At 36.2% G+C, this 12,597-nt stretch overlaps 1 protein-coding gene across 6 annotated transcripts; it reads left to right on the top strand.

Annotated features, from left to right (window-relative positions):
* Positions 1–911: 911 nt before the first annotated feature.
* LOC132617605 (uncharacterized) lies at positions 912–4,673 on the top strand. Of its 6 annotated transcripts, none has more exons than XM_060332648.1 (3): positions 912–1,038; positions 1,239–1,349; positions 3,902–4,673. In XM_060332648.1, the coding sequence occupies exon 3, from the start codon at positions 4,097–4,099 to the stop codon at positions 4,469–4,471; it is 375 nt and encodes a 124-aa protein (XP_060188631.1). In that variant the 5' UTR covers positions 912–1,038; positions 1,239–1,349; positions 3,902–4,096; the 3' UTR covers positions 4,472–4,673. The 6 variants fall into 6 exon arrangements, with proteins under 6 accessions (XP_060188631.1, XP_060188633.1, XP_060188629.1 ...); XM_060332650.1 differs by having other exon boundaries at positions 3,907–4,673; XM_060332646.1 differs by having other exon boundaries at positions 913–1,038; positions 4,002–4,673.
* The last annotated feature ends 7,924 nt before the right edge of the window (positions 4,674–12,597 follow it).

A 12,597-nucleotide genomic window follows, 5' to 3' on the forward strand; every position in this document is an offset into this window, starting at 1 on the left:
AGTGTCAAACATCCCTATCCTGTTTGAATCGAACGGAGTAATTTGCGAAATTGTATTCAAGTTTTTGAACTACTCCGTTCGATTCAAACAGGACAGGGTTCAGAGTGTCAAACATCTAATTCTGATTCTCAACTTGGGTATCCATATTTAAGTTTTTACGAATAAAACTTTACATATGTAGAAGTTTCTTAAACAAGTAGTACTACAGTAAGAGGGGTTGCTCAGATGGTAAGCATCCTTCACCTCCAACCCAAAGGTTGTGGGTTCGAGTCACCAAGGGAGCAAAAGGAGAAAACTCCTGGTGGGAAAGGTAAAAAAAGAAAAGAAAAGAAAGAGTACCACAATTTACATATTTTTTTTTTTTTTTTTTTTTTTTGTAATTGCTGTCAAAGTAACAGTTTAACTCTCAATATTGAAGTGAGTATTTTTTATTTCAATTCACACCTAATTATTTAGCTTCATGAGATACAATTTTTTGAACTTAATGTCATCATTATGGTGAAAGGTTAGGCTGGATCTCGACCTGTGCATTAGAAATAAGTTCATTACAAAAGGAATGGAGCAGGATTGCAGCTCCTGTTATAAGGATGATACATTTGGGTTAAAAGCTTAAATAGTACTACTTGATTTTAGAAGCAATTATAAGGCATTTCAATTAATCCTCTTTTGTCATAGACGATGATTGTACAAATTTTAAGAATAATAAATCATTCAACAACCAAAAGATGTCGAATGCATATGATTTTGAATTCGAAGAATGTGATTTTTTTTTTTTTTTTAAATAATCTGAATAGTAAATTCTATTGATTTCAATAGTTAGTTGTTCCGTGCTTCAACTTAGGGTATTCTTGTTAAATTATGGTTCCATATTAAAAAGTGACTACTTCCAATTACATTTAAAATGATGCATTAACTTTGATTGCCGGCTCAATGGTCATTTCACCTAATTTGTACGTATATTTCACATGACACATTAATAATTTTCAAATCCTTTTCTCAAGAGATAATCATCTGGCGTTCAAAGTTAATATGGCTAAGGTGATGTTCTATTTTTATACGTTATTTTAAAGTTAAAAGTATTAAATACACAATTCAAATGAGAAAAACAAAAAGCACATAACTTTTATGAACTAGGTTTCTAAAGTTCAATTTCTTTCATAACTATCAAGCGCAATCCTTCTTATAAACAATTCATTCTATAATTATATTCCCCAGTCTTATATTATTTTAGTTTACAGGGAGGAAAGTCCACCTAACCTACCAAAAATAACAAATAACAAAACAGAAAAGAAGAATGGGAGAATGAAAGGGAAGTGGTGCTCTTAGGTGCCAAAATTCTGCTTCAAAAGGTTCAATCTTTTCCTACTCTCTTCTTTTTTGCTTTGCATATTTGCAATTGTTTAACCTTTTGGGTGTTGTTGTTATATTTGGTTTGGACCAATCCTTTTTTTTTTCTTTCTCTGAAATGTTTTAAATTTCATTTTTCTTGATGTTATTTCTGTTTTGGTTATCTGAAATTTGAACATGTAATATGTTGGGTCTTAACGAGTATTAGAGTTATGAGCTCAAAGAAAATGGTCAGAAAATATTTTCTGGAAAAAACATACTATTTGCTAAAGATTTTATAATAATGTTAGAAAATCGGATGGTGTTTTGATAAATTTTGGAGCAGTTATATGAAGTTAAGAGTTGACATAGTTGTGAAGGTGAATGACTTTCGCCTATGTGTGAGAGAAGTCACTGTTCCCTTTTGATTGACACCCTTACTAGTTTCATCAATTAACACAATACCATCAGCTAATAGCTGTCTCTATTGTCATCGCTAGAGGTTACTGGTTTAGCCCGTGTATTTATTCTAGGTTGCGTAGCTTAACAAGTTTACCCTGTACTTTTTTTTTACTATTAAGCCAATCCCATAGGCTATACTTGCCCATGGTTATGGGGAGTTTGGCATTTACCCCTACCTTGTGAATTAACCGTCAAAAATTACAAGAGAGGAGGGCTACGCCTTGCCTCACAATCCTACCAATGACTGAACATGTTCAATCACTTAGAGTAAATCTTAAAGAACAAAATTATCTAGTTAATAACTCCTAAATGAGCTGTTCTTGTCAAAAAAACTGCTCCTGCCTATAGTACAGTTAAGGAACATTATTAGAGAAAAAAGGAAATGTCCTAGTTAACTTAAGGTTAATTCTCATGGGATTCTTCAAAAGGGGCTTTGGGGATAGGGACCCCCAAGGCCATCCTGACGAAACTGAGGTTGAGAGACCACCAAAAAAATTTCCACTGAGCTGAGTCTGTTAGAGCACCAAAAATTGACCATTAGTCTGTGCACATATATATACACTTCTTCCTGCTAAGCTTGCAGTTCCAACTACTGATCTTCCAAGATATGATTGTGTACATTGGGCTATCCATGTTCCCCCTTTCTTTTCCTGATTCTGAAGTTTGGCAATTGAGCTTTATCCATCCTGGAAACACCTCTAGCATCTCTGGCAAGTCCTGCAAAAAGTTAAACATGTTTTCTTTTTTAACAGGAAGATTAAACATGTTAGCTATTGGACTATCTTGCATATTACTGCCTTGTTTGGCCATAGCATCTGCTTCACTGTTTCCCTCTCTGAGGCAGTATTGAATTTTGATCTGCCTCCTCTGCACAATATTTCTCGTTTGATGAATATCATTGTTGGAGTCCCACATCGTTTGTGGGATGGGGACATGGTCTCCTTATATGGTCTTGGGCAATCCTCCCGTCAGGAGCTAGCTTTGGGGATTGAGTTAGACCCAAGGTTCATTTCTTTATCAATCATGTTGAAGGTCCCATTGAACAGCTATATTGCCAGTAATCCAGTCGACAACTAGCTGAGAATCAACCTCTAAAATGCTGGATTCAGGTTCTTATGATTCAACCATTCAATACCAAAAAGGGCTGCCTTAACCTCAGCTTGATTGTTGGATCAGAAGTGTAATTTTTTGGCAAAGGCCATGATGAGATCCCCATTACTGTCTCTTGCAATACCACCAATCCCAGCCTTACTCTGACCAGCAAAGCTGCTTCCATCAGTGTTCATCTTGGTCAAATTGGGAGGAGTTTTTTTCCCATATCTGATTTTGTACTCCTCACTAGTTCTACAAAGCCTGTCCCAAGTACCACCAAGCTCAGCAGAGTACCCTCTCTTCTTCAAAAGAGATTTAGTGCGACATACCACTTCATGGCAGATTCATTTGACCATACCTCATGGAGCATCTTGCCTTCCATAACTCCTAACATATAACGGTTTGGCATAACTCTGATCATTGGATTTCTAGTACTGTGATGCCACCAGGAATGTAACATAACCTGAAAACTTAGGTTCTTAGTCTTGACGCCCAAAGGGGTTGCAAAGTAATTCCAAACTTCAGTAGCCGTGTCACTATTGAGTGAATAAATGCTGAATTGTTTCCTCCTTAGGCTGTCTGCAACATGTACAGTTTGAGATAAGATTTCGAACAAACTTTGAGATGATTTCATCAATAGGGAGTTTTTTCTTGATAGCTCGCCAGAGGGTGAAGGACATTTTAAAAGGTAATCCTTTGCTCCAAATGCCTTTCCAAATAGGAAGTTTCCCTTGTACTTTGATAACAAGAAACCAAAGTAATATGTTCCTGTAGACTACTATTTTTGCTTGACAATTGCTGCTTCTGATTTGACAGAAGTTCAATCATTTTTTCCCAAGGTCAATTATATCTAATTTTTCATTTAGTGGTGTCTGTGCTAGAGGTTTTTTTTCACTTTACCCCTTGACGCTCTAGCTCGTTAGCTTGGTTCAACTGCTCGTGTTTTAATTCGGGTAGGCAGGTAAACTATATGAACTTCCTGTGGCTGAACGAGAGATTGGTTTATCTGGCTGTGTGGCAGGACAGAGTTGGAGCTATACTTGCAATTCTTTTCAAGGCTTTTTCTATATGCTCTCTCATATTACAGCTGCTTTGCCTTTTTATTTAATTTTATGAAACAGTTGAAATAGTTGCAAATGCATAAGTCAACTTCTGCGAGCTGCTGCAAAGACTTGGTTATTTGCTTGAAATACCATTATCAGCTGACAAGATTGAGATGGGCTCTGGAGAAGAGCGCCCTCACTGGAGCATCTTTGATAATGTTAAGACTATTCCTGCTACACCTGAAGCACTGATGGCTCAGATAAACTCTGCCATTTCTAAGCTTGAGTATGCTCATGCTGCAGTCTCATGTACCCCAATCCCCAAGAACAAAAATTCATCAAGAAGTTCTAATCCAGCATACGATCCTCAAGGGGCAGATGAAGCTTATAGGGCAGGTTTAGCTGCCATGGCTGCTGGGAAGCCTGAAAAAGCTGTTGATTCTTTGAATGTTGCCCTTTCAAAATGCCCCCCTGACAAGACTTCTGCTGTTGCTAAGATTCAATCGCTTATCTCTGTTGTATCCAAACCTCACAAGTCTTCCAAATGATCTATTGCCATCTTCTTGATTTTTCTCTTTGCTAGGTGTTTCTCCTTCATTGCTTCTAATGGTGATGCTTATGCACATAATTCTCTACAAAAGCTGCCTTACTTTTTCGCGGAATGTCCAATTTTGTTGTTATTTAGAGAGCTTCCATTTTGGCGCAATGATTCTGTTAATATGTTTCATAAAAAGACCAACTTCATACTGATATCATTGTTTTATCCATAACAAATGTCTTTTGATTGTCCACATCTGTTGGTTCTAATGCTTAGCATAAACAGTTGAAAAGTTATATCTGATATTTTTACACATGTTACTGAACTTTCAAACAAGATGAAGGTTATGCAGGTAAAATGATGAGTCCCAAGAGATCAGGTTTAAGAAACAATTTGAAAAGTTGAGTTATGGGAGAGATAAGATAAACTTTAGAACTGGGACTTGTTACAAGAGACTGAAACAAGGGCTGTGGTGAGACATGGAGAAGAAAGGGTAAAAAAGGATACTGAAAGATGAGTGTTGTAGTTGTGAGATTATCAAGAATTGACAGTTTAATTAGTTCAACAATAGGTAGGAAATTAAGGTTGCATGAGCCATCATGATGTAGAAGCCTTTTAGTACTTGGTGATCCACATGTCATTGGTTGGTCAAATTTGTTGGCACCCGGAAACTAAGAGATAGTGGATGGCCTTGTGATTGGTTTCAATGAGTAGGCCATAACAGTTCTTTTTAGCGAACAACTGACTAGGGAAGTACATTCAAGAATCTAGAGGGGAAAGTTTAAGACTTTGAAAATAAAATGTTAGTGTTCTTTTTGATGATTTTATAGATCCAAGGGTATTCCATAAAGATAGAGATAGTTGTTATTAGCTGGTCCAAAATGTTCTGTACATTCTTTTAAGTATATGTATTTGGTACCTCATTAATGACTTGACACTTCCCAAAGATGAAGATAATTATTTACCAAAGATAAGATCAATCATAGATTGATCGTCTAATAAAAGTTTGATAATGCGAGATCTTAGACAATACCTTTTTTCACTGGAATGATTCCAAATACACTTTTCTCATTTTGTAAAATTATGATCAAGAATGAGAAACAAAGTAAGTAATTCACCCTGTTTTCAAGTCATCTAGACCAAATTCCTGAAACAAGGTAGTTAAGAATTATCAGTCTGTTAAGTTCTTTATTAACCTAGACAAACATAAGGATAAAAATGGTTAGAAGTTAATTTCCTTGCATTTATGCAACATCACGGTTATTTAGTATTTGTTTTTACTTGGGTAGATCTACATGATAGACAGGAACCTGTCTATCAAACAACTTTTTTTCTTTCTGAAATCGCATCCAGAGATCAAATAAGCTGCTACATCCGGAGGCAGGAAGGGGGTAGACTAAGCTGAAATATTGTTGATCAACCTACCTGTTACACCTCAGTTTTCGTCGCAAGGAAGTCCTTGACTTATGGGTGGTTATACCCTTAGTATGGAGGTCCGTACTCGAGCTTTTAAGATATTAAGTGCCTTACCTCGTGTGTACCAAAGTATAAGTATACGTTCTTTGCAATACGATAGGATTAGACGCTAAGCGAATCAAAGCGTCGCGAGCCGGAACGACTAAGGGAACTGGCGGAAAACCAGTCCCCCTTGACCGACCGTCGACGGTGACGTCAATCCACGCCGTCGACACACCGTCATCTCTGATTCTCAGGTGGCTGATTGACGGTGCAAGTTGACAGACCGTCGACCCGCTCGTCAAACCGTGCCAGTGGAATTTTCTTGAACCGTCTATATATATGTAACCCCACGACTTTATTCTTCATTTTCTCAATTCCAAATTATAGCAAACCCTAATATTTTACTCTCAACATTTTCCCTCAAATTGGAGGAATTTTAGCAAGATCCGAACCCGTAAAACCCGAGCTAGTGAGAAAGAAGGTTGTTCCTAGGGCTTATTTGAAGTTGATGAGCTTGGGAATTGGAGTTGAAGTGTGATTCTTGGTATTATAATTTCTTCAAGGTATGTATATGATTCCTACCCCTGCGTTTAAGTTAATTATCAAGAGTCTTAATTGTTTTAAGCAAAGGGAAATATAGTTTTGGAAGTTGTAACTTGGATAAGGGTAAAGCTAGGGTTAAGGGCTATTTTGAGGGATGATTTGGGATATATTTGATTATATTTTGATATGTAGGAATTAATATTGATATTGTTGATGTTGTTGTTGATGATTGAGTTGAATTGATAGTTGAGGGATTATTAAGTTACAAAGGAGATGCTGTCTGAAATTCACTAAATTCCTTTCGTACTTGAATTGGATAGTAAGTGGTCTAAATGGTCTAATAGTGGCCTATACTATCTTGATTGTAGATTTGCGAGTCCGAGAAGTAGAAGTTGGACGATTTGATACGCTTCCAGGTATGTTAAGGCTGTCCTTTTCATTCTTTTGGCATGATCTATGTGAACATAATGCGTGCTTCATAATGAATTGACTCTTACAGGATTAGAGATGATCACTCTTTGTTGTTCTGTAAGATTATCTTCGTGTTTAAGTCCCGAAGGGGACGTTCATAAAATTCCTTGTTTCACATTCGTTTCATTGTTGATTCTGAGTCCCGAAGGGAACTTGTGGTAATTGGAAGATGTTCCTAATTCGATAAGAAAGTGATGGTTAGAAGTTGCTCCGAAGGGAGATCTGAGTCTTATGAGTCCATCATGCATCTTCATACTTATATAACTATATACCTATGTACTACATGATTTTATGGGTAAAGGGAAAAGGGCTATGGCGTTATATACGAGAATCACCTGATCAGCTGGTATACGATGATTATGATGCCCGAAGGGGCCGATACAATATTATGCCCGATGGGGCCGCGAATTGGGGAAAGGTATATATACTATTATGCATTCACGACATAAATGCTTTTAAAGATTTATTATGCATTCTCACGAGTTTCAGTGACAGGTTGTCCCTCGTATTTTCCCTTATAGTTCATGACTTACTATTATATTTCATTGCTGCCTTACATATTCAGTACATCTTTCGTACTGACACCTTTTTTGCTTGGGGGTGCTGCATTCATGCCATGCAGGATCAGATAGGCAGGTTGGTGGTCCGAATCCTTAGGACTCGTGTTCAGCAGCTGTCGGTGCGCTCCACTTGATCCGGAGCTGCAGTTTACTTTGGTATGCTATTTTTTTGAGATGCATGTATATGGGTATGGCGGGGCCCTGTCCCGTCCTTTCTACAACTTTCTAGTCTATTAGAGGTCTGTAGATAGTTGTTTGTAGTTGATATGTGATGTAGCCATGTTGGCTCTCATTCTTTTGTTGTACAACATATGTGGTAGTCTAGTCGGTTTGCACTGTTCATTTCAGTATATATATATATATATTATGGGTATGGCGGGGCCCTGTCCCATCCTTTCTACAACTTTCTAGTCTATTAGAGGTCTGTAGACAGTTGTTTGTAGTTGATATGTGATGTAGCCATGTCGGCTCTCATTCTTTTGTTGTACAACATATGTGGTAGTTGTTGACACCCAATTTTGTCCCGCCTCTCCTCCAAAATATCTATTTACGCTTCTAATATTTTATGGCAACTTAAAAAAAAAAAATTATTTATATTCTACTCCTTTTATTTAGAATTAGAAGCCCATTGTCACCTAAAATAGTACCCTACCCGTTAATAATCAACCCACATTTTAATTCACCCCAGCCCAAAAAATAAATACCCAGCCCAACATTTTTCATCCGCCCAGCTCACATTTTCAGCCAATTCCTACCTCAACTGCCCGATCCGGTCCAGCCCATTCCTTCCACCCGACTCGGTCCAGCCCATCCCCTTATTTTTTTAACCCTAATCCCTAATCTCTTTCTCTTTCTCTCTTCAACCAGCCGCCTCCCTCCCCTTTCTCTCTCTCTCGTTCCTCTTTCCCCCCACTTCCCGCTGTCCCCCACGCCAGTCTCTCCCACTTCCCTCTGTCCCCCGCTCCTTTCCTCTTCCCGCTTCTCTCTCTCTTCCTCAAAACGAAAAACCCTAGCTCAAACCCGAAGGGATCCTATAAATAATTGTTTTGCCAGTCGAATAAGGGGATCTCGGAACCGATCTAGGAGTCACCTAAAGTTTTCCAAAATATCAAATTTGCAGTTCGTTGTGATAGTTCAAAATATCGAATAAAAAAATACTCAAACAATTTTTTTGTCGTCTGCTCTGTTGTTTCTGTGAATCCGAGCCTCGCAAGCTCGGATTTGGTAGTTTCGAGGGTGAATCGGAGATCCCTGCCCCACTTCGCTGCACCCAAAGAAGGTAATTCTCCGTTCCCCTTTTTATTTCTGTTGCATTCTTTGTTGTTCTGTGTTATTTTAGTTTATTGTTCCATAATTCAAGTATGTTAGTTTTAGCTAAGTTATTCTTGTTCGATAGAGAAGTCCGTTTCTGTGTTAGTCTGTTTGTGTATTTAAGCAGGTTCATGTATGATAATTTAGTGTAGTTTAAGTATGTAAACATCCCTTCCTTAGTTAGCTTAATTTCAGTTTTAGTGATGTATATGGGTTATATGTTCATGTTAGTTTAGGCTGATCTAGTTACATGTTGATTCGTCATTAGCTTTGCTTATAGTTAGTTTAGTAGTTCGTACCTGCTTAGTTGTTAGTTTAGTTCAAATTTAGTTTAATTCAGTTATTCGCATGTATAAACATGTTTCTTTATCTTAAATAAGTAGTAGAAATGTTTACCCAAACTACTATTTCTTCTGTTGGTCAGATATGATTTTAATGTGACGACATGTCGTTGGAGTAGCCAAGTCAGTAGTGTATACAATATGTTCTAAGTGTTTTGTTAAATTAGTTTGATTAGTTAGCCAATATTATCGTGTCCATCATGTTCCGTTTGGGTTAGTATAAACTAAATGTCTCCTACTTGAATATGTGCTATGTTGACTCTCAGTATGTCATAGTTTAGCCTAATCCTTGTTAGAAACTCTGGCCAATCAAAATGATAGAAAGTCTTGTGTTTCGGTTGGAATTTGGTTTGAATCAGTGGGATGTTTAAAATGGTTCAATCTAGTCTATAAGTTGTTTCGATTGAGTCCTGTTTGATTGTGTGTCATGATCATACCTATGAACTCATTGGGTAATCTGTGAAATCTGTTGAGGTCTCTGATCATCTTTGTCCTCTAATAACCATGGTTTGATGAATAGTTTAAGTATATTGCACTCAAGTATGTTATGTTTATGGTAAATGTTCAAGTTTGGAAAATATATGATTAAGTCTACATGCTTTGCCCAAATCTCATTGTGGTAGTGTAGTCTTGCCATGAATCTTGTTTAAGCTTATATCCAAACTCTGCTTTCTTAAGACATTATTGAGTCAAAAACCAAACTTCTGGTGAGATTATAGTAAAATAAAGTCTAGGTGTGACCATTCTGTTCTTGACCCAAATGATTTGTTACTCTTTCTTTTAAGAATGAAGTATGCCATGTAATGAAATATTTTAGAGAAGCATGACCTTTAAGCTTCACTCTTTTGTCTCTTTATTCTTAAGTCTTCAAACAACAGATTGATGTGCTTTGTTTGGCTCAAATAGGTTAAAATTTTAACCGACAAATACCTCTTTGTTTGAGTAATGTATAGGCAGGAATAATTTTTGCTTTTCAGAATGAATATCTAGTCTTGTTTGATAATGGCAACTAGGCTTGGGTTAATTTAAACAAGAATGTGCAGCAGGTGTTCCTTAGTTCATTTTGCTGTAGTTGTTTTATGAAAGCTCATCATCTTGGTACAATCCCTTTGCGTTGGATATGATTGCCCGTTATTTTTCATGTGTTCAGATGAAATAATAGAACCATTTAGATCACCTAGTTAATCTCAGTTTGGTCAGTGCAATCCTTTTCTTTCCTCTCTTTTCCTATTGCGCAGATCTTTAATGTATATTCATGATTATGCGTTCATGTATGTTAGTAATTTCAAGATTTTCTTTTTTTAGATGTCATTAGAAGGAGAATTTTCATTTGTGTTGTCTACATTAAAATTATTACTCTATAATCGATTTTTTTGTTTGGAAAAAAACATGGCCTAGGATTTCTGCTTCACCGTTGTAAAAAAACACGAGACTATATGTGTTTCTGCTATCCATATTAGGAGACACATCAGTACTCTTTCTTTGCTTTATAAAAGAATATAGATAGCTTGCGGGAAAAACGTTTGTATGTAGTATGCAGTCTACATCTTTATGAGAAAATACATCCTCATTAACGTGTTATGTAGAATATTTTGCTGAACCTATTTCAGTATACAAGAGAGACTATATCCTCTAGAACTCTCGAGCAATGTATTATTTCTATGGTCAGCCTTGTAAACGAGGGTAGGATAATTGTATGAAATCTTTCCAATATTAACCTTCTATATATCCTTATGAATGTGTATACACTGAATATACTCAAATATACATAGTATATACATAATCCCCTGGTCTGTTTTAAATCTACATTGTACATGTTTAGTCGTATTTATTGGTTTAGTACTAATCCTTTTCTTTCGTTTTTATGCATGACTATCGCATATGAGTCCCTCGGACTCGTCTTCTTCCGCATTCAACGATGGGCTAAAGCCCAGCGAAACTCTCTTATCGAGTCAGCCCCCCATCAGTCCTGTCCGCAGCAAAGAAAAAATAGAAGACAAAATTGTGGGCCAAAGCCCAATGAATGGGAAGAGACCGCAGCAGCAACATATAAAATGTATTGGGCCAAAGCCTAATAGCATGAATAGTGCGCAGCAGTTGGGCCTGGAAAATGGGCCAGATCATTCAATTTTCTTCCCCTCTATCTTATTTTATTGTTGTATATTTTTTATTTGCTTTGTATGACTAACCTTATCTTATTTTATTTTCTTAACCTAGATGAATCCTAATGAATTAGTAGGTTTAGTTTAGTAATGCGTAGTTAGTTTAAGGAAGACTAACAATCAATTCCATAAGTTTTATTCTCTTCTTTTCATGTTAAAACTATCTATAATGTCTAATACCTATTTTATTTGGAATAATTGATTTGCAAAATGGCATGATTATATATTTTAAGTAAAGGGAATCATATTTTATTCTTACTATCATATACATTTCAAAACGTCACTAATACACAAATATCAACTCAAGTATATTTTATAAACATTGTTTCTAAGATTCATCCAATTATATATATTTTTTGGCCGAGCATAGTCAAATAAGTTAGTAAAAAGAGAAAGGAAACTCACATCTTTTGCATTCTATTTATAAAATAAGTCTAGATTTTCTACACCACCATATTCATATAATGTAATTTTATCCTAAGTTTAAATTGGCAAGGTCTTCTCTTAAAAGCTTCTATTTATATGCGAATCATTATGTTTTGCAAGTCTCATTTTCAAATAACATTATTATTTAAAGCTTAGCAATATTCATAGTTTATTTTAAATAACATTCGAAGTCTCTTTTTTTGTAGAAATTATTCTACAAGTCTTGTTTTAAAATAGCATTTTTATTTAAAGCCTTAGCATATTTTTCAAATCTTATTTTAAACAGCGTTATTATATTTTTCTTTAAAACCTTAGTAGTATCATAAGCCACTTTCTTAAATTTAAGCACCTCATTTAACCTTAATTAATTAACCTAAGTTTGGCTGGATAACCGTAGTTAACGGATTCTAACCCCTTCCCTTTAGGATAATAAAGAACCCTTACCTAGAATCACACTGATTAAGCAGACTATTAACGGAGGTTTAGTTAGCTTTACCTTAGTTAATAAATTAGGTGTCCTAATTCACCATTAAATTAATTAGGTGGCGACTTTTAAAAATAAACAAAATAGGAATCTCCAATATGTTGTACTACTAAATTAACCCGGTTAAAATGGGGTACGACAGTAGTCTAGTCGGTTTGCACTGTTCATTTCAGTATATATATATATATATACAGATGGTACAGAGTTCACGGTGTCATTCCTACAGGAGTCAGTATATTTTAGAGTTGAGTTATGTATGGGCCCTTATTGTCCAGTGTTGTCCAGGTACGATTATAGGGGTGTTTGGTCACTAAAGATCAGGCACTTGTCACGACTCATCGGTTTGGATCGTGACAGAAGTGGTATCAGAGCAGTTCCGT

Source organism: Lycium barbarum, chromosome 11, assembly GCF_019175385.1.
Source record: "Lycium barbarum isolate Lr01 chromosome 11, ASM1917538v2, whole genome shotgun sequence".
Classification (NCBI taxonomy): Eukaryota; Viridiplantae; Streptophyta; class Magnoliopsida; order Solanales; family Solanaceae; genus Lycium; species Lycium barbarum.

Excerpts from the sequence above, each read along its gene's own strand:
- LOC132617605 (XM_060332648.1), top strand. The coding sequence starts at position 4,097 with ATGGGCTCTGGAGAAGAGCGCCCTCACTGGAGCATCTTTGATAATGTT.